Source organism: Canis aureus, chromosome 30, assembly GCF_053574225.1.
Source record: "Canis aureus isolate CA01 chromosome 30, VMU_Caureus_v.1.0, whole genome shotgun sequence".
Taxonomy (NCBI): Eukaryota; Metazoa; Chordata; class Mammalia; order Carnivora; family Canidae; genus Canis; species Canis aureus.
In genome coordinates this window covers 39,930,116-39,953,845 of record NC_135640.1, presented here as the reverse complement: position 1 = coordinate 39,953,845, position 23,730 = coordinate 39,930,116, and the positions used below count along the sequence as shown (strand labels likewise).

The 23,730-nt window shown below is 51.2% G+C and overlaps 1 protein-coding gene across 3 annotated transcripts in view; it reads right to left on the bottom strand.

Moving 5' to 3' along the window:
• The window catches only part of FAM3B (FAM3 metabolism regulating signaling molecule B), a 53,396-nt gene that overhangs the window by 17,603 nt on the left and 12,063 nt on the right, over positions 1-23,730 (bottom strand). The window contains exons 1-3 of one of the 3 annotated variants that reach the window (XM_077879271.1): positions 20,274-20,590; positions 14,224-14,367; positions 471-594 (exon numbers count right to left, since the gene is read on the bottom strand). In XM_077879271.1, coding sequence (XP_077735397.1) covers positions 471-594; positions 14,224-14,367; positions 20,274-20,292 — 287 coding nt within the window. In that variant the 5' untranslated portion in view covers positions 20,293-20,590. Of the gene's footprint in view, positions 1-470; positions 595-14,223; positions 14,368-20,273; positions 20,591-23,730 lie in introns of those variants that run through there. The other 2 variants (XM_077879269.1, XM_077879270.1) reach the window with 2 other exon arrangements.

Below are 23,730 nucleotides of genomic sequence, written 5' to 3'. Positions count from 1 at the left end.
CCCACATCTTGACCTTGGCCTCCCTGCCTCCAGACCGCGGGAGAATAAGCGTCTGTTGTTTCAGCATCCGGTCTGCGGAGCTTTGGCAGGGCCGCCTGCGCAGCTGCAAACACTAGGCTGGGGGCAGTTCCAGGCGCCAGGATTGACTTAGGCTATCGTGGGTCATGCGGACACACAGACCCGGGAGGTGTGGGCTGCAGAGAGGAACAGCACCTGCTTTCATCCCTGCCCGGGAGGGTCACACAGTAAGACGGAAGCACAACTGTGTCTGCGGACTTTTGGTGTTTCCATCACTTGGAAGGGTTATGGCACACATGCAATAAAAAGCACAGGATACTTATCCCACCTGCCGTCAAACGGGGGTTCCACACGGGGACGTGCCCCACCACGGGAGGCAGCGCCTGGCCTCCCCCGGGGAAGGGAGGCAATCGGGTGGGGTGGCTGTTTTCTTCTTCCACACGGGTACTCACAGCTCGTCCTCAAAGCAGATTTTGGCATACTTGTCCCGGCCGCCCCCGCTGAGCAAGCGGTAGGCATAGGTGTTCAAGGGGCACGGGGTCCAGTGGTCGCATTTCTGCCTTTTAGGGGTTGGGGCTGCAACAAACAAGAACATAACAGTCAGCATCACACTGGTATCTGTCCGACGAACCCCGCTGCCCGGCTGTGATCGGCAGCCGTCCCGTCCAGGGACTTCACACTGGAGAGTCCCGGATGCAGGGCGGAGAGGGTCACAACTTGTCATCAGCAGCGTCAGAAATTCCCCTGAAGACACAGTTGATTTCGCCTGCGTTTGTCTTAAAGTAACAACTATGCCAAAGGGACGGGGGTGCTGAGTGGGCGTAACAATTCCAGGAGGGGTGGGAGCCCCTGCCCAGGGCTGGTCAGCTCACTGACGTTCTTGGCACGCACCGTGGGTTTTGTATCGGAACTAAAGAAAGTTCCCTCGGATCTCAGAATGCTGGCGAACGAAGGAACAGCCACGTATGGGGCATCATTCCAGGCTGCGTTTATGCAACTTGAAACACACACACGCACACACACACACCCGGGACGCCCACTCTGGCCACCATTGATCCCTTTCCTTTCACTTGAGCCTGAGGCATTGGGCTTTTCTGCTGGGGGTGCCATGAGGTCAGCAGGCCGGGGAGAGGTCTCCCCAGCACCCCCGCTTTGCAGGGCTTTCCATCAGGGGAGGATGGGGGGGCCTGCCTGAGGACCCCAGCTGGCCCCAGACAGGCCCACGGTCCTCCCTCACATCCACCGGGTGCGACGTGGCCATCGTCACCACGTGCACCCCCAGCTCATGTCACTGTCCACAGGACCCGCTACACTGGGCTCAGGTCAGCTCTAAGTCCCAAGTCCCCAGGACAAGAGCTCAGGAGGTGCTCTCAGTCGTCCGGTTTGACCAGAGACGAGCTGTGCTTCTCTGATCCAGGACGCACGGCTGTGAGGGACAGCTGGTCGGGTGGCGAGGACACGCACACCAGCCCTGGCAGGCCCTGCTGGGGGGAATTGGGGTGTACATGTTCCCTTGGAGGCCCAGCGTGCTGCCTGGCCTCGGGGCCTGGAGCTCCCCGGGGACCACGCACCCCTTCACACCCTTCACCCCCGCCCCATCACCTGCCTGGCCGGGGCTCAGCTGCCCGGTTTTCTTTCCTTTGTCTTGGCGCTCAGTGCTCTAATATCCTGTAACTTCCTTTCCCAATGTCACAGACGCTGTACCCTGCCCCGGCCCCGAGCCCCACACCACAGCCGAGAGGGACAGCGAGACTTTCTGAACACTTGTGCCCGCAGCTCTGGTCCACCTTGACCGATTTTTCTGCCTAGTAGTCTATTTTTGTGTTTGTTTGTTTGTTTTAAACAAGGAAAGCCCATGAGATTTCCCCTTTCCTTATTTAATTTCTGCAGAAGAAAATTAAACATAACGGGAAAGCAAACTAAAGGGGAAAAAAATCCCACGTATTGTCACTGTGAAGGATCTTTACTGTTTTACCTTTTGGCATATTTTCTTCCAGATTCTTCTGTGCATACAGAGGTTGGTAGGCACAGATTAAACATACTCAGGCCGTATGGTACTTACGTAAATGTTCAAGTAAGACATTCACTATGTTTTTTCTTAATCTCCAGACACCTAAACTTAAAGCCAAGGGCCCAGCCATCAACATGAAAAAGTGCTACAAATACAGCATCTTCTCAGTGTCTTGGATTTTAGCTTTTTTTTCTTTTTAATTTAATAATATCCATTATGTTAAATGTAGAGATAATTTACCTGAAAACATAGTGAGCATAATATCTGAAAATGTGACGTATTGTTGAAAAGCACGTGTCCTGTTTCCTGACTTACAGACATCCTGTAAGTAAGAGTGAATACTCTTTTTTTTTTAAAGATTGATTTATTTATCATGAAGATTGACTTATCATTTGAGAGAGCGACAGAGAGAGCACGTGAGCACAGACGGGGGAGGGGTAGAGGAAGAGGAAGAGAAGCGGATGCCCCGTTGAGCGGTGAGCACGACGCGGGGCTCGACCCCACGACCCTGGGATCATGAGCTGAGCTGAAATCAATTGTCGGTTGCGGCTGCGTAAGCGACTGGGCCCCCCGGGCGCCCCCAGAGGGAATACTCTTGAAGTGGGATCCACCTTCATCCTACCTGTTACCTGAATTGCCTGAGTGCAGGTGACGCTGTCCCCTTTACAAGCATACAGACTTCCTCACTTCTGTGGGGACCCTGCTGTTTGTCCCTGGCACAGATGGAATGAGAGTCATGGGGACCTGGAACCCACCCTCTGCTCTGGGAAAACATCGTTTCCAGGTCCTCTTGCCATCGCCACAGGCCGTAGGGCTGCACTGGCTGCATGACGCTCTCAACCAAAAGGACGTTAATCTGCATGGCGAGCGCTCGGCGGGCTGACAGGTGTGCCGTGCTGACTGGAGGAGGGGGCCGGTCTCCCACATACCCCACGGATCTTACGAGACAAGGACGCGAAGGCACATCGTGCCTCCTGACCCCCACATGGTAGGGTGATTCAGAGACAGAGTGACAGCACATAGGTACAAAGGTGGCCAGGAAGTCTTGTCCATCCAGTACTGTGCTTGCTCCGCTGGTCCGGCCGCCTGGCTCCTGTCCCTGAGCCCCAGGTGCACGGGAGGGATCGCCAGCAGGAGAAAGAATAAGGAAGAACTCAGGTTGGGTGTTTTGGAAGAGGAAGAGGAAGAGGTGTTTTGCTTTGTTTGAAAGCCAGGAGGCAGGAGTCCACGTGGGGGTGGGACCTGGGTGAAGCAGGTCAGGAGGAAACCAAGGGACTGGGGCAGCACAGGCTGGGTCCCAACCTGAGTTCTTCCTTATTCTTCCTCCTGCTGGCGATCCCTCCCGCGCACCTGGGGCTCAGGGACAGGAGCCAGGCGGCCGGCCCAGCGGAGCAAGCACAGTACTGGATGGACAAGATTTGACTTGCCCGTCTCTGCCGCCCTCTTGGCCCTCTTGGCCCAGGATGTTCACCCCAAGGCCTGATGCTGGAGTTTCCCAGGGTGCCCATCCCTGGGGGTCCCTATGGATGATCTCCCATCACCCCTCGTCCCGGCAGAAGGGATGGTCAGTGGCACAACCAGGCAACGGCCTTGCTGTCCACACAGCAGCCAGCTCCCCTGGGTGCTGCGGTGGGCTGGAAGCAGGACCCTGTGTCTTCCCAGGAGTGCCGAGGGCAGGTCTTCCGAACCTGTGGCCCTGCTGCTCAGAGGGCCCGAGGAAATGTGGGTGCCCTTCCTGTGGATAGGCACAGGTGCACTTTCTAGAAGGGAGGTGCTTGATTCTCATCAGATTCTCCAAGGAGAAGGTGGCTCTCGTGACCAGGGATGACACGGAGGCGGTATTTTCTTGAAGTGCCTGAGAACGGTTGGGGAGTCTGCGTGGCATCTCAAAAAGGCTTTTATTAACCTTCTACCCATTCCCTGGAGGCACAAAATGTTATTATGGGATCAAAGAAAGAAGATCGGGGCGCCTGGGTGGCTCAGTGGATGAGCGTCTGCCTTCGGCCCAGGGCGTGGCCCCAGGGTCCTGAGATCGAGTCCCACATCGGGCTCCCTGCAAGAAGCCTGCTTCTCCCTCTGCCTGTGTCTCTGCCTCTGTGTGTCTTTCCTTCTTTAGGATGGGGCCGTGGGGGGGTAGACACATCTCACAAGACAGAGCTCTTTCCAAACCCCACCTCTTGCCCATCACATACCCCAGTAGATTCACTCCCTAATTCCACAGAATTCTTATTACACAGATATTTACTCAAAAAACATCTGTTAAGTACCAGATATTGTGTTGCCTCTAGGTCCTCCGCGGTTTTTTTGAAATTCTTTCTCCAAAGACCGAATGGGAAAGCCCACATGATGGTGCGGGAGCTGATGCCCAGGCAGGAGGAAGAGGCCTGCTCCTCAGGGTCCTGCTTACCCATCTCCTGAGACACCTGCCTGTTGGTGTAAGTAAGACCCTGAGCCCCGATCGGCACTGTGGCTCCAACAGAGCAGGCCTCGCGCTGCGAATTTCGGTCTTAGAAACCATTTTCTTGCTGAGGGAAGTCTTGCCTTATTTCTTATCCTTGCATTCGCTAAAACAAATATAAGTTCTTAGGCGCCACCTCGAACCCATAGATTTTTTAATTTCCTGGAGCGGGGTCCAGGAATCTGTCTCTTTGAAATACTTTCTGATTTGGGAACCATGACAACGCTCACCCCTTTAGACAAGGAAGGTGACTCCAGAAATGTGATCCTGCCGTTCATGCCAGGCAAACAGGAAAGGTGCTCCCTGGGTGTGCGTCTGACCACATTTCAGCCATGTCAACTCGCCTCATTGTTCCCAATGAGATTAAAGTCCAGTCCACAGAAATAAAAGCCCAGAAGGCACCCAAAGAGTGCTGGTCTCCCTGATGAGGAGCGACAATGATCTCTTGGGTGCCCCGAGGGCTGTGAGGTGGCACAGACTGTCAGCGCTCCGCTCCATCAGGCTCGGTGGTACCAACGTGGAAGGATGCCAAACCCCACGGAGAGACGGGGCGGGCGCAGCATTGTCACCCTCATGGGCCCCTGTCGCCACATTCCCCGCCATTCCTGCTTCTGGGCCCTCACTGTGGGGGCACGGACACGGGAGCCAGGTGGGGAGCTCAGGCCCTACCAGCTACCATGGTTTTCCGGAGGACCTCCTACCGTGCAAGGCAGGGGCCAATCTGGAACTAGAAAGAGCCTCTGACATAGAGACGTGTGCCGTGTCCCTTCTGGGTCATTGTTGGAGGCCATGACAACTAGCTAGTGGCAGAATTAGAATTGAAAGTCGTTTTTCGATCCGGCATCCCCCCCCCACCCCGGGGACCGGCAGAGGCCAGGAGGGCCCAGGACCGCAAGGACGCTCCTGCCCCGAGCTGAGCAGATCAGTGGCCCCGCCCCGGAGCCTCCAGGCCCTGCAGACAGAGAGCTCTGGAGTTACTGCAGGAGCTGACTCCAGGGCTGCAGAGCTGGCCCCGCCACTGCGGTTGTTCCTCCTGGGGCCTCACGGGGTAAACAACCCCCACTGAGCCCTGCACCAGGCAGGGGGCAGAGCAGCTCCCCCGAGTGCTAACACATGAAAATCAGCACAACAGGCCCCTCCCCCAGAAGACCAGCTAGACGGACAAGTTCCAGGGGAAGTCAAGGGAATTAAAGTATACAGAATCAGAAGATACTCCCCCGTGGTTCTTTCTTTTTTTCTTTTTGATTTCTGATTGCTTCCCCCACCCCCTTTTTTTCACCTTTCTTTCTTTTTCTTTCTCTTTTTCTTCTCTTTTTTCCTTTTTTTCTTCCTTTTTTCTTTTTTCTTTTTCTCTTTTCTTTCCTTCTCTCTCTTTTTCTTCTTTTCCCAATACAACTTGTTTTTGGCCACTCTGCACTGAGCAAAATGACTAGAAGGAAAACCTCACCTCAAAAGAAAGAATCAGAAACAGTCCTCTCTCCCACAGAGTTACAAAATCTGGATTACAATTCAATGTCAGAAAGCCAATTCAGAAGCACTATTATACAGCTACTGGTGGCTCTAGAAAAAAGCATAAAGGACTCAAGAGACTTCATGACTGCAGAATTTAGATCCAATCAGGCAGAAATTAAAAATCAATTGAATGAGATGCAATCCAAACTAGAAGTCCTAACGACGAGGGTTAACGAGGTGGAAGAATGGGTGAGTGACATAGAAGACAAGTTGATGGCAAAGAGGGAAACTGAGGAAAAAAGAGACAGACAATTAAAAGACCATGAAGACAGATTAAGGGAAATAAACAACAGCCTGAGGAAGAAAAACATACGTTTAATTGGGGTTCCCGAGGGCACCGAAAGGGCCAGAGGGCCAGAATATGTATTTGAACAAATCATAGCTGAAAACTTTCCTAATCTGGGAAGGGAAACAGGCATTCAGATCCAGGAAATAGAGAGATCCCCTCCCCCCCAAAATCAATAAAAACCGTCCAACACCTCGACATTTAATAGTGAAGCTTGCAAATTCCAAAGATAAAGAGAAGATCCTTAAAGAAGCAAGAGACAAGAAATCCCTGACCTTTATGGGGAGGAGCATTAGGGTAACGGCAGACCTCTCCACAGCGACCAGGCAGGCCAGAAAGGGCTGGCAGGATATATTCAGGGTCCTCCATGAGAAGAACATGCAACCAAGAATACTTTATCCAGCAAGGCTCTCATTCAAAATGGAAGGAGAGATAAAGAGCTTCCAAGACAGGCAGGAACTGAAAGAATATGTGACCTCCAAACCAGCTCTGCAAGAAATTGTAAGGGGGACTCTTAAAATTCCACTTTAAGAAGAAGTTCAGTGCAACAATCCACAAAAACAAGGACTGAATAGATATCATGATGACACTAAACTCATATCTATCGATAGTAACTCTGAACGTGAACGGACTTAATGACCCCATCAAAAGGCGCAGGGTTTCAGACTGGATAAAAAAGGAGGACCCATCTATTTGCTGTCTACAAGAGACTCATTTTAGACAGAAGGACACCTACAGCCTGAAAATAAAAGGTTGGAGAACCATTTACCATTCGAATGGTCCTCAAAAGAAAGCAGGGGTAGCCATCCTTATATCAGAAAAACTAAAATTTACCCCGAAGACAGCAGTGAGAGATGAAGAGGGACACTATATCATACTTAAAGGATCTATCCAACAAGAGGACTTAACAATCCTCAATATATATGCCCCGAATGTGGGAGCTGCCAAATATTTAAACCAATTAATAACCAAAGTGAAGAAATACTTAGATAATAATACACTTATACTTGGTGACTTCAATCTAGCTCTTTCTATACTCGATAGGTCTTCTAAGCACAACATCTCCAAAGAAACGAGAGCTTTATATGATACACTGGACCAGATGGATTTCACAGATATCTACAGAACTTTACATCCAAACTCAACTGAATACAATTCTTCTCAAGTGCACATGGAACTTTCTCCAGAATAGACCACATACTGGGAGACAAATCGGGTCTGAACCGATACCAAAAGATTGGGATCGTCTCCTGTATATTCTCAGACCATAATGCTTTGAAATTAGAACTAAATCACAACAAGAAGTTTGGAAGGACCTCAAACACGTGGAGGTTAAGGACCATCCTGCTAAAAGATGAAAGGGTCAACCAGGAAATTAAGGAAGAATTAAAAAGATTCATGGAAACTAATGAGAATGAAGATACAACCGTTCAAAATCTTTGGGATGCAGCAAAAGCAGTCCTAAGGGGGAAATACATCACAATACAAGCATCCATTCAAAAACTGGAAAGAACTCAAATACAAAAGCTAACCTTACACATAAAGGAGCTAGAGAAAAAACAGCAGATGGACCCTACACCCAGCAGAGGAGAGTTAATTAAGATTCGAGCAGAACTCAACGAAATCGAGACCAGAAGAACTGTGGAACAGATCAACAGAACCAGGAGTTGGTTCTTTGAAAGAATTAATAAGATAGATAAACTATTAGCCAGCCTTATTAAAAAGAAGAGAGAGAAGACTCAAATTAATAAAATGAATGAGAAAGGAGAGATCAGTACCAAAACCAAGGAAATACAAACGATTTTAAAAACATATTATGAACAGCTATATGCCAATAAATTAGGCAATCTAGAAGAAATGGATGCATTCCTGGAAAGCCAGAAACTACCAAAACTGGAACAGGAAGAAATATAAAACCTGAACAGGCCAATAACCAGGGAGGAAATTGAAGCAGTCATCAAAAACCTCCCAAGACACAAGAGTCCAGGGCCAGATGGCTTCCCAGGGGAATTCTATCAAACGTTTAAAGAAGAAATTATACCTATTCTACTAAAGCTGTTTGGAAAGATAGAAAGAGATGGAGTACTTCCAAACTTGTTCTATGAGGCCAGCATCACCTTAATTCCAAAACCAGACAAAGACCCCACCAAAAAGGAGAATTACAGACCAATATCCCTGATGAACATGGATGCAAAAATTCTCAACAAGATACTAGCCAATAGGATCCAACAATACATTAAGAAAATTATTCACCATGACCAAGTAGGATTTATCCCCGGGACACAAGGCTGGTTCAACACCCGTAAAACAATCAATGTGATTCATCATATCAGCAAGAGAAAGACCAAGAACCATATGATCCTCTCATTAGATGCAGAGAAAGCATTTGACAAAATACAGCATCCATTCCTGATCAAAACTCTTCAGAGTGTAGGGATAGAGGGAACATTCCTCAACATCTTAAAAGCCATCTACGAATAGCCCACAGAAAATATCATTCTCACTGGGGAAGCACTGGGAGCCTTTCCCCAAAGATCTGGAACAAGACAGGGATGTCCACTCTCACCACTGCTATTCAACATAGTACTAGAAGTCCTAGCCTCAGCAATCAGACAACAACAAGACATTAAAGGCATTCAAATTGGCAAAGAATAAGTCAAACTCTCCCTCTTCGTTGATGACATGATACTCTACATAGAAAACCCAAAAGCCTCTACCCCAAGATTGCTAGAACTCATACAGCAATTTGGTAGCGTGGCAGGATACAAAATCAATGCCCAGAAATCAGTGGCATTTCTATACACTAACAATGAGACTGAAGAAAGAGAAATTAAGGAGTCAATCCCATTTACAATTGCACCCAAAAGCATAAGATACCTAGGAATAAACCTAACCAAGAGGTAAAGGATCTATACCCTAAACACTATAGAACACTTCTGAAAGAAATTGAGGAAGACACAAAGAGATGGAAAAATATTCTATGCTCGTGGATTGGCAGAATTAATATTGTGAAAATGTCAATGTTACCCAGGCAATGTACACGTTTAATGCAATCCCTATCAAAATACCATGGACTTTCTTCAGAGAGTTGGAACAAATTATTTTAAGATTTGTGTGGAATCAGAAAAGACTCCGAATAACCAGGGGAATTTTAAAAAAGAAAACCAGGGATCCCTGGGTGGCGCAACGGTTTGGCGCCTGCCTTTGGCCCAGGGCGCAATCCTGGAGACCCGGGATCGAATTCCACATCGGGCTCCCGGTGCATGGAGCCTGCTTCTCCCTCTGCCTGTGTCTCTGCCTCTCTCTCTCTCTCTCTCTCTCTCTCTGTGACTATCATAAATAAAAAAGAAAACCATATCTGGGGGCATCACAATGCCAGATTTCGGGTTGTACTACAAGGTTGTGGTCATCAAGACAGTGTGGTACTGGCACAAAAACAGACACATAGATCAATGGAACAGAATAGAGAACCCAGAAGTGGACCCTCAACTTTATGGTCAACTAATATTCGATAAAGGAGGAAAGACCATCCACTGGAAGAAAGACAGTCTCTTCAATAAATGGTGCTGGGAACATTGGACATCCACATGCAGAAGAATGAAACTGGACCACTCTCTTGCACCAGACACAAAGATCAACTCAAAATGGATGAAAGATCTAAATGTGAGACAAGATTCCATCAAAATCCTAGAGGAGAACACAGGCAACACCCTTTTTGAACTCGGCCATAGTAACTTCTTGCAAGATACATCCACGAAGGCAAAAGAAACAAAAGCAAAAATGAACTATTGGGACATCATCAAGATAAGAAGCTTTTGCACAGCAAAGGATACAGTCAACAAAACTCAAAGACAACCTACAGAATGGGAGAAGATATTTGCAAATGACGTATCAGATAAAGGGCTAGTTTCCAAGATCTATAAAGAACTTATTAAACTCAACACCAAAGAAACAAACAACCCAATCATGAAATGGGCAAAAGACACGAACAGAAATCTCACGGAGGAAGACATAGACATGGCCAACATGCACATGAGAAAATGCTCTGCATCACTTGCCATCAGGGAAATACAAATCAGAACCACAATGAGATCCCACCTCACACCAGTGAGAATGGGGAAAATGAACAAGGCAGGAAACCACAGATGTTGGAGAGGATGTGGAGAAAGGGGAACCCTCTTGCACTGTTGGTGGGGATGTGAACTGGTGCAGCCACTCTGGAAAACTGTGTGGAGGTTCCTCAAAGAGTTAAACATAGACCTGCCCTACGACCCAGCAATTGCCCTGCTGGGGATTTACCCCAAAGATACAGATGCAGTGAAACGCCGGGACACCTGCACCCCGATGTTTACAGCAGCAATGTCCACAATAGACTAACTGTGGAAGGAGCCTCGGTGTCCATCGAAAGATGAATGGATAAAGAAGATGTGGTCTATGTATACAATGGAATATTCCTCAGCCATTAGAAGTGACAAATACCCACCATTTGCTTCAACGTGGATGGAACTGGAGGGTATTATGCTGAGTGAAGTAAGTCAGTCGGAGAAGGACAAACATTATATGTTCTCATTCATTTGGGGAATATAAATAATAGTGAAAGGGAATATAAGGGAAGGGAGAGGAAATGTGTGGGAAATATCAGAAAGGGAGACAGAACATGAAGACTCCTGACTCTGGGAAACGAACTAGGGGTGATGGAAGGGGAGGAGGGCAGGGGATGGAGGGGAATGGGTGACGGGCACTGAGGGGGGCACTTGACAGGATGAGCACTGGGTGTTATTCTGTATATTGGTAAATTGAACACCAATAAAAAATTAATTTATTTAAAAAAAAAGAAAGTCGTTTTTCCTGCTTTTTGCCGCAACAGCAGCCACTTAGTGGTCGTTAGCTCCTTCGGTCTTGGCTGAGAGTCTAGGAAGGCAGATCGGGTTGGCTTGGCTCCATCGCACGAGAGCTTCTAAGAGAATGACTCGATGACTGCACAGCTGAGGCCCACGGGCGAACATTTCAACAGGATTCTCCTTCTACATACTCTCCCCTGAAACCGACCTTCGAGGTCTAGGGTCGCGAGCTGCGGGTGGGGGGCGTAGGTGCCTTCCAACCAGACTCACCCCTCCGCGGGTGCACACTTCCCATCTCATAGACACGCACTGCAGAAGTACTTGTTGAACACCCCACGCGTCCTCAGCTCCACAGGCCAGCAGTGGTATGAACCCAGGAGGGCACGGACCCGCGGGGTAAGAATTACCTTGGGAAAGCCCAAAGCCAGCGTCACAGGGCCTCTGCAGCCGCACTGGGGGTTGAGTCACTTTAAGAGAATAGTTTATGAAGCTGAAAAGCAACCCAAGGAATAAGGTGAAAGTCCAAGGGGTAGGGGGGCGGGCGTCAGGGCCAAGCGCAGGTGGGCTCAGTCCAGGCAGCCTCGGCCACGGGAGGGGTGGAGGGAGTGCTCCGTGCTGGCCTCTGGCTCCTCGGCCCCTTTCTTTTGTGCCCAACACTAATCTCACATGTCAACATGCTCCTTCCCTTGCTTCAGATCAGACCAGACGCCAGGGGTCACTGAGGACATTTAGGACAAACACTCCCAGGGAGGCGTCAGGGTCACGCTGCTGAGCCAACAACAGTATGACCTATGCTCCTTCTCGAGCCCTGTCCAAAGCCAGGTGTACCCTGTGCTCCATGGGCAGAGGAATGCAGGTGTCTATGGGGGTTCAGGCACCCGCTAAGGGCTGTGCAGGCAGCGTCTGGCCAAAGAGGCCTTGTGCTTGCATGGGGGCCACTCTCTGGGGCGCTGACAACAGCATGAAATGAGCCCTCCGCAGAGCCCACAGAGCGCCAAGGGCGACGCAGCCCCCTTTACTCTTATCGACATAAGCGCAGGACCACCAATCACTCACTAGGCTCAACCCCCAAACTCCGAGCCCACCAGACGCCCAGGAAACCCTGGCTCCCTCCAAAGTGGGGCCAGGACACAGCCCTCATGCCAGCTGCAGCCACCCCTCCACCCTGCTCCTGCCACCTTTGGGTTTCTGGTAACCATACAGCGCTCCAGTCCCAGGGGAAGGTGACCAGGCCTCCCTGGCCCACCCTGGGGGGAACGAATGAGCCCCTTCTCAGACGACAGAGGCAGCTCCTAGGAGTCCTGGGCAGACTGTGCATTTCATGGGACAACAGAGAAAGCGAGAAAGCCTTGTCCCCCACACCCGTCCCATGCACGGCTCTGCCTTGTTGCTGGGCCTCCTCCCCGTCCACCCAACTCCCCAAAGGCAAGCATATTCACCATGGAAACCATAAAAAATATAAACACAACAGGCCCCTGGGTGGAACAGCAGGTTCAGCGTCGGACTCTTGGTTTCCACCCAGGTCATGGTCGCTGGGTCATGAGATTGAGCCCTTCTTCGGGCTTCGTGCGCAGCAGAGAGTCTGCTTGAGATTCTCTCTGCCTCTGCCCAGCCCCCCTCATGTGAGCTCTCTCTAAATAAACAGTTAATTTTAAAAATCCAGGCAGTCATAGTCGATTTCTGGAAACTTATTGGGGTTTGGGGGGGGGGGGCGGGGGTCCTAAAAGGTAATTAACCTGAAAAGAAATTGCTTCTACAAAATTTTTAAAAAATATTTTATGTTATTATTATTTTCTTTTAAGATTTTTCTCTTTAGGTGATCTCTACACCCAACGTGGGGCTCAGGCTCACAACCACAAGATCAAGAGTCACACACTCCACCGACTGCGCCAGCCGGGTATCCCCAGCTTTTATAAATTTTTTAGGTCATCACTCAGTTCTTTATATTTGTGCAAGTTATTTTTCTTTTTTTTAAATTTTTATTTATTTATGATAGTCACACACAGAGAGAGAGGCAGAGACACAGGCAGAGGGAGAAGCAGGCTCCATGCACCGGAAGCCCGACGTGGGATTCCATCCCGGGTCTCCAGGATCGCGCCCTGGGCCAAAGGCAGGTGCTAAACCGCTGCGCCACCCAGGGATCCCTGTGCAAGTTATTTTTCTATAATTTATTTCTGTATTAAAAATTTGCCAGCATACGTATTCACAATGAGATTTCATAAGAGGGTACACATTACTACTTGAGTGTCCTGCCTGCTTTTGCAAAGGAGATTCTAATGGAGATTTTGAGATTTCATTTTATTTCCAATTTCAGTTGCATTATTCTGAATGTCTATTTTTATTTAGTAATCGAAATTTTTCCTTTTTTTTTTTTAAAGATTTTATTTATTTATTCATGAGAGACACAGAGAGACAGAGAGAGGCAGAGACCCGGGCAGAGGGAGAAGCAGGCTCCACGTGGGGAGCCCGACATGGGACTCAATCCTGGGTCCCCAGGATCATGCCCGGGGCTGAAGGTGGCGCTAAACCGCTGAGCCACCAGGGCTGCCCTAAATTTGTTTTCCTAACATCATAATTTGCCTTGGGGTCTCACAGGGGGATGAGCAGGGGTATTTACCTTGGAAGGGTGTGGGAACGGAAGGGGCAGGTATTACCTCCCCTCTCTTCTCCTCCTCCTTCCCTTCTTCTCCTCCTCTCCTTCCCCACCCTCCTCCCCTCCTCCTTCCTCCTCCCCTCCCCTTCCCCACCCTCCTCCTCTCCCCCTTTCTCCACCCCCTCCTTCCCCCTCCCCTTTCTCCTCCCCTTCCCTCTCCCCCTCCCCTCCTCCCATCCCCTCCCCGTTTGTCCTCCCCCTCCTTCCCCACCCGTCCTTCCCCTCCCCTCCTCCTCCTCCCCTTCCCCTTTCTCCTCCCCCCTCCCCTCCCAGCTCCTCCTCACTGCCCTTATCATCACCAGCACCAGCACCAGCACCAGCACCACAAGGCCAGCTGGGGCAGAGCTGAGGCCAGGACCCCCTCCTCGCACCGCAGCTGAGCCGCAGAACTGTTAGTTGGCACCCCCCCACCCCTCCCACCCCACCCCTGGGACTGGTACTCACCCTTGAGGAGGGGCTTCTCAGCGATGTTCCGGAAGCCATAAACAGCTCTGGTCAGGGACACCTCTGGAATGAGCTCTGCCAGCAGGTACCCGGAATACCAGGCGCTTATGGAGGCAAAGAAGAAGAACGCGGCCTTCAAAGTACCTGGGGACAGACACGGGGCAACTGTGGAGGCCCAGGGCACGGGGGCCACCCGGACCCCACTTCCTGCGTCAGCGCCTGCAGGGCACTGTGGGGACCAGGTCCTCCCTGGGAAGTGGCAGGTGGGTAGGGGCCTGGGGGGCAAGGGGGGCAACGAGGCCCTGAGACTTGGCTGGCGGTGCTGAGACTCTTGAGGTCACGGCAGCAGATAATAGAAACGAGGTGTGAATGTTTTCTGCACCAAGTTTTTATTCGTGCCGCTGGTCTGGGTTTCAGAGCTTCCTCCAGTGCTAACACCAGTGACTCATTAGTGGCCTCGTGACCCAACAAGCCTGACGAGGGCCTAAAAAGACAAAAGTGGCTCATTCCTTTGTGAGACAATCAGATTGGAGGAGCCTTTTGGAGGCAGACCGACAATTCCAGAGGGCAGGGATTGTTTTGTGTATGCTGAGAACAGCACCTGGCGTCCTGTGAATATGCAAAGGGTCCCTGTAACATTGGGAAAAGCACCAAACCTGTCATTATCATCACAGACAAGCATACAGGGAAACCTAAGTTTTGCAGCAGAAGATCCCCGGAGGTAATCTTTCTGGTTGATTGGCTCTGGTATGTTCCTCCCAATTCTTTTTTTTGTTTTTAAAGATTTTATTTATTTATTTGACAGAGAGAGAGACAGGAAGCATAAGCAGGGGGAGCGGCAGAGAGAGAGGAAGAGCCTGACGTGGGGCTCAATTCCAGGACTCTGGGATCGTGACCTAAGCCGAAGGCAGACACTTCGCCGAGTGAGTCGCCAGGTGCCTTTCTTCTTCCCAATATTTAAGGAAAAGACATTACCCACTCCTAGGTCACAGGAGGCCTAGCAAAGGACGAGGGTAGGAAAGAGAAGGGAGGGCTGGGGAGGGACCTCCCACCTGACTCCACAACCACCTGTACCTGCGGCTGCCTCACTTCTGAACATGCTCAGGCCAAGTGCCTGGAAATAGCCATCCCCTCCCACGGCCCCCGGGGCTCACCTTGCACCCCCTGGCTCAGGGCCGCTGTGCTGGTCAAGGCCTCCAAAGTCCTCAGTCCCCGGATGACAGGCACCCCCGTGTCCCTGTCACGACTGTCCCGTGTCCCCCCTGGATGACTGACACCCACGCTCCTGACGGCGCTCCCACTTTGTGGCACCTCCCGGCCTTCTCTGCTGGCATTCCCTCCCAGGGCACAGCCTGGGCCTCTCCTCTGGACCCCAGGATTAGCCCATCCAGACAATCCTCTGAGCTCCCGACAGGGCTGCCCAACTGCCAACCTGCCGTCTGCGCCCTGGGAGGTTGGGGCCTCACACTTCGCACGTCCCAGAGGAAAACCCTTCATTCTCCCCTCCCCCCTGCCCCGCCAGATCTGCCCCTGGCCCACATCTGGACCATCTCAGTGGATGGACGGGGTCAGGTGCCAGACACCTGGAAACCTTCCTTCATTTCACACTTGCCCTCCCGGCGCTGATGGGATCCGCCGGCCAGTCTCGTCGGGGTCACCTCCACCATAAATCTCACCTCCACAGGCTTTTCTTCATCTCTACTGCCCCCCCTTCCCAGGCCACCACCATCACTACTTCCCTCTTGACGGGGGTGGGGTGGGGGGAGGGGAGTTCTAAACAGTGTGTGGACTCGCCATAGGGGATGTGATAAAGGTCGTATCTGGACTTTGTCCCATCTCCTGGCACAGACCGCCTACAGCCCTTGGTATCTCCTGGTAGGACTATCTGCTGTTATTCTCCAGAGGCCCCTTTCGGCCACACCTGAGCTGACGCTCACAGGACAGACGTCAAGGAGTGTCCCCAGGTGGCTTTAAGGGAGAGGATTGGAGGGCTTGAGGGCTCCGCCCAGCCTCTGATCTCCAGGAAGGAGACGACGGGGAGCCTGAGGTGGCTATGCAATCACCGAAGAACCCTGGACTCCCGAAGCCCGATGCTGGGCCCTCTCCTGATAGCAAATGCACGTGTGTGTGTATGTGTGTGTGTGTGTGTGTGTGTGTGTGTGTGGACATTGATACACCATGACCCCAGGAGCAGAGGCCCAGAACTCCGAGGCTGGGGCCCTCCCAGTCTTCCATCCAGAGGCCTCCGCGTATGACTGGTGCTCCGGATCCGTGGACCGTCCACAGGGGATGTTCCCTTGGATGGCACGTTTCAGTTTCATGGGACGAGCTGGTCTTTTCCAAGCGTGCACGCCAACGTCCGTTAGGTTCCTCCATTATTCCAAACCGTGCGGCCCCTGAGCCTGTTAGAAGGTTACGCAGGGGTGGCTTCTGTAAGGACAGGGTGGCCGCTGCAGTTTGCGGGGCTGAAGGGACACCTCAACGCTGGGGAAACGAGCCACAGGAAACAAACGGGAGCCACGGGTTTGGCTGACTCCGTCCCCGCAACTCCTGTTGGCTCTGCTCTGGTCACACTGATCCGTGAGCCTCGGCCCTGTCCTGCCAGGGACCTTGGTGTGAGTCTGTCCCTCTGCCTGCAGGGCGTGCTCCTCCGTGACCTCCGGCCTTCTCTCTGTCCCTCCAGGGCTCCCCCGACCTCGGCGCGGCCTGCACACAGCCCCTCATCAGCCCTTCCCGTGCCTTGCTGGCACTGCACACCGAGGGTCTTCCCCCTCCGGGGCTGTGCCCACACACCAAGACAGTGCATGGGTCACAGAAGTTCCAGAAAATTCTTTCAGAGGCACACTGAGCAAGCACTGCGGTGTGCCTGCTGGAAACGGAGTCAGTATCGATAGTGTCTGGTTCAAGGGCAACAATAGGCCTTTGTGTCCTGTGTGTGTCAGATCGCACTTTTAACCAAGTGTCATATTCAAGGAAGACAATGGGCAAACCAGAGACGCATTTGCAGGATCTTCTGGTCGCCACGTCTCGGGTGAGGTCTCTGAGCAGAGGTGCTGTTTAGCTCGGAGGACACTGAAACAGAACATGATGCTACCTTCCAAATGTGTAGAGACAGCTACACGGAAGGGAGACGTGACTCTGTCCCCAGCTGAACAAGGACACACGAATGGAAGTGACGGGGAGGGTCATGATGAATGCGCCCTCACAGGCACAGCTATAAACCACAGCTGGCCTGCCTTGCAAGCAATAAGCTCCCAATCCCGCACGCTTCCCGGGAAAGTGGAAAGCATTGGTGCTTTAGGTGAGGGGTGAGCAGGTGACGTTAGGCCTGGGGAGAGTTGGTTTCTGCCATTGGCCCAGAAAAGCCAAGACCTAAAACTAGAGCCACCTTGAGGCGGAAGGAGAGACCAGGCGGCATGGACTGGGACCAGTCCACCAGGAGAGTTTGGTGGCCCATGCCAGTGGCCAGCTAGACCGGCAGCCAGTGCACAGGCCTTACGGTCGCAGAAGTAGCCCAGGTGCCAGGGGAACTTACGCTGGAGGAGACAGCAGTCCTAAGACCAACTTGCACTAAGCCAGGCTACAGGTAGGGGGATCCTGGGGCACCATCTACCCCTCCAGCCCTGGGGACCCTGAAGAAGGCAACTCCAAACCCCTCAAGAACACATTTTCTTTGGTGGGATCTCTTTCAGCATGAAGCAGGGTGAGGAAGCCGTCACCAGCGGCCTCGCCAACATGAGCCCAAATCCCCTTGCCCTGGACCTCCTGCCCCTCTTATCCTGGGCGGGGGGCGGCAGGGGTACGAGAGGGCTGAGGGTGGATGAGCCCTGCTCATCCTCCGAGACTCGGCTGCTTTGGCCTCAGTACACACTGCTGTCACTGTCCTGCTGGCTGAGGCTTCACGGCAGAGAGGCTGGGAAACGTCACGCCTGAACGCCACAGTAGGTTTGGAAGGTAGCCTGCCTGGGAAGTTTCACACACCAACACCCTACTTTGGAGGGGTTAGGATGACCGCTACCAGGCAGCTGAGCAGAGGTGCTGTTTAGCTCGGTGGCGGTGGCTTAACTTACTCCACCCATTCGGTCAGAATGTCCCTCCTGTGGACTTTCTACCTGGGACAGACCCAGGGCCTGACTGACCCAGGAAAATGCTGCTTCTAAGAATGTTGCCGAATCCTGAGCTCATAAAATTCAAAGGAACGTGGTTCCGAGTTTCTGCAGGTGACTCTCCCCTAACCACACACGTCCATATGAACACAAATCTGGGGTTAGGTCAAAGCTTTATGTGAAAGGACCACATGGCCCATGAATGACTCACAAGGGCTATGTGAGAAAGAGGTGTGGGTAGGAAGTAACCAGCAAAACGTTTTCAAGAATATAAAATATAAAATAGAGGGACGCCTGGGTGGCTCAGCGGTTGGGCATCTGCCTTTGGCCCAGATCCTGGAGTCTCAGGATCGAGTCCCACATCGGGCCCCCTGCATGGAGCCTGCTTCTCTCTCTCCCTGTGTCTCTGCCTCTCTCTCTCTGTGTCTCTCATGAATAAATAAAATTGTATATAAAAAAAGAATATAAAATAGAGGGGTGCCAGGGTGGCCCCATTGGTTAAGCATCTGCCTTTGGCATGGGCCATGATCTCGGGGTCCCTGCTCAGCGAGGAGCCTGCCTCTCCTGCTCCCGCTGCTTGTGTTTCTCTGTCAAATAAACAAATAAAATCTTAAAAAAAAAAAAAAAAGAATGTAATATGGAAATACTGAGGGGCACCTGGATGGCTCAGTGGTTGAGCATCTGCTTTAGGCTCAGGGCATGATCCCAGGTCTGGGGATTGAGTCCCACATTGGGCTCCCCTGCAGGGAGCCTGCTTCTCCCTCTGCCTGTGTCTCTACCTCTCTCTGTGTATCTTTCTTGAATAATTCTTTTTTTGTTTTAAAAGGAAGAATGAAAAAAAATCTTCCAAAATAGCTATGAAAGTCAGTGCCCCAAGAGAGATGTTTTCTCCCCCGCCAAAAAGACCTATTTCCACCTGTTTATCCTACAATCCACACGAGTTACCGAAAACAGTGCCATTCATAAAGTTTTGCAGAGAACATGACTATTTCACATGATAAAGAAAAACCTTAAACTCTTATCTTCCCAAACTTTGGGAACGGAGCCGCAAGGGTGGCGCTTAGAGCTTTCTGGAGTGTGCCCCAACGAAAGGCGGTTTAGTCCACCACCTACCTACCCGGCAGACCAGCTGCCCTCCTGGGAGGGGGAGGTGGCCACCACAGAGAATTCACCATTTCTGAACTTCCCATTTTTGCACAAGATATGCTCCCTTGCTCCAGAAGGAATCCGGATTCCTCAGATTATAGGAAGCAAACAGCAAACCGAACCAGGAAGGCAAAGGTGGGCAGGTCCACCGGGGAACCCCAGAGCACCCTGTAAAGCAAGGCCGGCAGGCCAGTGGCCGGCAGACGCGGAGGTCAGGACCCGCCGGCTTTGAGAGACCACATGGCTGGCGGGATGAGCATTTTGTTTTTTCTTCCCTTTTTCCTTTTTTTTTTTTCCCCAAGCCTTGTGCAGGCTCAAGTAATTTGATACTTGGGGGGAAAAAAACTTAAAAGCGGCCTCAAGAAAGGGATGCAGGCACAACTTTTACAGTGGGTGTCAGTGGAGCAGTCCACATGAATCCGTCCCCACTTGCCAGCCACTCACATCCCCGGGCCACTTAAAAAGGCTGCCTCAGTGTCCCTGGCTTTTCCTAACTTCCTAGGCTGGTCAGGCCGGCGCAGCGCCAGGTGGAGCCCACGAAGCAGCCCCGTGGGGGGGTGCCGGGGCCCGGGGCATCCCGGCAGGCACAGCCCCCCTGCTCCCGTGCACCTGCTCCAGCCGCACCTGCCCCGGACCCTGCGCGCGGGGGACCCAGCGAACCGGCCCCGCGGGACTGGAGCCCGCGATTCTGCTCCCGGGGCTGCGGGGAGACCCGCGGGGGTCGGGGGGGGGGGGGTGGTCCCGGGGAGGGCCAGGGCGCCGGCTCTGCACCGCTCCCGCCGCAGGGGTCGCACTCACCTGCAGTCCAGGGGCGCATCTTCGGGCGCAGCTCGCCGGCGACCGCACAGGGCCTCGCAGGGGCCGCGGGCGACCGGGACGCGCCCTCGAAGCGCACAAGAGGTGCAAAGGGCGGGCAGAGGGGCCTCACGGAAGCGCAGGCCGGCTGGGGGCCGGGCGGGGGCTGGCCGGGCAGGCGCCTGCAGATCCGGCAGGTGCGGACCGGCAGGTGCGCGGGGCGGCGCCCACAAGCTCCACCAGCCTGCCGCCCAGGAGGGATGCTGCCCCCGCCCCGCCGACAGGGGGCCCGGAGTAGGGACAGGGTCTGTCCCCCAGGGGGAGGACCCCGTGTCCCTTAACGGTTCGCAGCCCCAGCCGCCAGTGCCATGTCTCCGGAGGGGAAATGGCTACGAAGAGAAGCAGGCCCTGAGCCGAGTCCCCGCAGGTTCCGAGGTGGCAGCCGGCCCCAGGGGCCAGCGTCAGAAGGCTCCTGCTTCCTCCCGAACAGTCCTGCTGCCCGCCGTGGGTTGCACAGCTCCGCACGGTCCTCCACCCCTTGCTTCCTCCTTTACTTCGGGGGCCCGTTTGGGGGAAACCAAGGACAGTGCCCGCAGCCCCACGGTCAGGGTCGCAGGCCTGCAGGTCCTTTTGTCCACAGAGAGGCCGAGGTACCAGGGTGGGAGTCTGGCAGGTGTTTGAAGACCGCTTCCCGGAAGCTGCCCCAGCTGCTCTCCCTGCAGACCTACGCTCCAGACACCCATCAGGTGCTCTTTGGAACACACTGTAGTCATAGTGGCCTCCGTCGGCCAAGGGCGAGTTAAGGCTCCAAGGGCAGTTGGTCACTTCTGCAGTAGAGTGTTCCAGGTGGGCAGGGCTCTGCAAAAGACCCACCCCCACTCCCAGAGCCCGTGGGCTCCGCAGTTCTGCTCTGTTTGTTCCTGTTTCTCCTTCCCTGAAAAGCCCAGAGGTCTTACCTCATCTCAGGATGCTCACCACCCTGCGGGGTGGCACAAAGGACTTGACCATGACCCTGCTTCACCACTGTCTTTGCCTCCTAAGGAGCTCCTGTGTGGCCCCATCCAGGGAGCCTGGGGACACATGTCCTGTAGATGGCTTGGCTTTACCTTCCAGGTCAGTCCTCCCCCGACTGTCTCCCCAATCAGGGGCTCAGAAGACAAGGTCCCCACAGTCCCCAAGACATGTGCCTGAGCATGGCACATTTCAGTTTGGATGTCACCTCTGGGCTGCTCCACAGCAACACTCAGAAGCCATTCTCCAGCTGTTCCTAACACTTCCATCACAGCAAGTGCATCAGTCCATTAAAGTAGGTCTTGGTCTCATTGACCAAGAGTCTCACTTGTGTCTGGCTCACCTGATTTTGGGGATTGAGCTTTTTTATGTCCTGTTCTGTTTCATTTCTTTTTAATTGTGGTCCCAAAAAAATGCATAACATAAAATTTACTGTCATTTCGAAATTTAAAAATTTACATTCAAGTGCAGAGTTCAGCAGTGTCAAGTACGTTCACATTGTGGTGCAACAGATCTTAAGGCCTTGCCTTACAAAACTGAAACTCTGTCCACATTAATATCAACTCACCTTCCCCCACCCTCAGCTCTTGGAAACCACCATCCTACTTTGCTCCTATCAATTCAACTACTTTAGAAACTTCAGCCAAGGGGCACCTGGGGTGGCTCAGTTGGTGAAGCGTCTGCCTTCGACTGACGTCATGATCCCAGAGGCCTGGGATCGAGTCTTCCTCTCCCTCTGCCCCTGTTTGTGCTCTCTCGCTTGCTCATTTGCTCTCTCTCTAATAAATAAATAAAATATTCAAAAAAAGAAAAGGTAAGAACTTCACCCAAGTAGAACATACACCATTTGTCTTTTTATGACTAGCTTATTTCACTCAGTATAAAGTCCTCAGGGTGCATCCATGCTGTAGCATGTGACAGGATTTCATTCTTTTTAAAGGATGAATAATATTCCATTATATGCGTATTCCACATTTTGTTTCTTCATTAATTTGTTGATGAACACTTGGTTATTTCCACCTCTTGACTACTGTGAATAATGCTGCTGTGAACATGGATGTGCATCTCTTCCGGACTCCATTTTCAATTATGTTGGGTACATACACAGAAATGAGATCGCTGGGTCATTTGGTAATTCTATTTTTAAGTTTTTAAGGAAACACCATGCAGTTTCCCCACAGTGGCTGCTCCATTACAGTACGAGTATTGGCTGCCCCAATAACAACGTACAAGTATTCCAATTTCTCCACATCCTCACCACCAACACGTTTTGTTTTGCTTTTTAAATTTTCAAATAGAGTCACCCTAATCTCACTGTAGTTTGATTTGCATTTCTCTAATGCTTAGTGATGTTGAGCATCGCTTGCGCTTGTTGGCCATCCGTGTATCATCTTTGGAGAAATGTCTGTGCGAGTTCTTTGCATTTTTTGTAGTCTGGTTTCATTGTTCTTGCTGAGTTATATGGGTTCTTTAAATATTCTGGATGTTAATTTCTTATCAGATTAAACAATACTGAAATATCAGTATTGTTTGAAAATATATTTCTTGATTCCATAGGTTGCTTTTTCACTCTGTTGATTGTGTCCTACGATGCACAGTTTTTGAATCTGACATAGTCTCATTGATCTATTTTTGTTGTTGTTGTTGCTGGTGCTTTTGGTGTCCTATCCAAGAAATCATTACCAAATCCAATGTTATGAAGTTTTTCTCCTATGTTTCCTGTAGAAATTTTACAGTTTTAGGACCTATATTAAGGTCCTTAACCCATTTTGAATTACTTTTTTGTAGATGGTATTAGGAAGGACCTAACTACATTCTTTCAATGTGAATGTCCCGTCCTCCCAACACCATTTGTTGAAGAGACTGCCCTTTCCCCATTGAATGGTCTTAGCACCCATGTTAAAGATCATTTGACCATATATCCAAGGATTTTTTGGGCTCTCTAGTATATTCCATTGATCTATACAGAATCTGTCTTTATGCCAGTACCACTTGATTACTGTAGCTTTATAATAAGTTTCAAAATCAGAAAGGGTGAACCTTTTAATTTTTTTCTTTTTCAAGATTGTTTTGGCTATTTAGAGTCCCTTAAGATTCCACAGGAATTTTAGGTTGAGTTTTTCTATTTTTGCAAAAAAAAAAAAAAAAAAAAGAAAAAAAAATCATCAAGAGTTCGATAGGGCTTGCATTGAATCTGTAGATTGTTTTGGATGGTATTAATAATAGCTGTAAGGACACTAAACCTCCCAATCTGCAAACACCAAATGTCTTTTCATTTATTATTTCCTTAATTTCTTTCAGCAATGTTTTACAGTTTTTAGTGCATAAGGCTTTCACTTTCTTGGTTAAGTTAGGGTTTGTTTTGATCTTGCTCTTATCACCTGCAACCCGACTCTATTCCCCACTCTCAGCAGGTTTATAACAAACATGGCTACTCAAATTCTCCCTA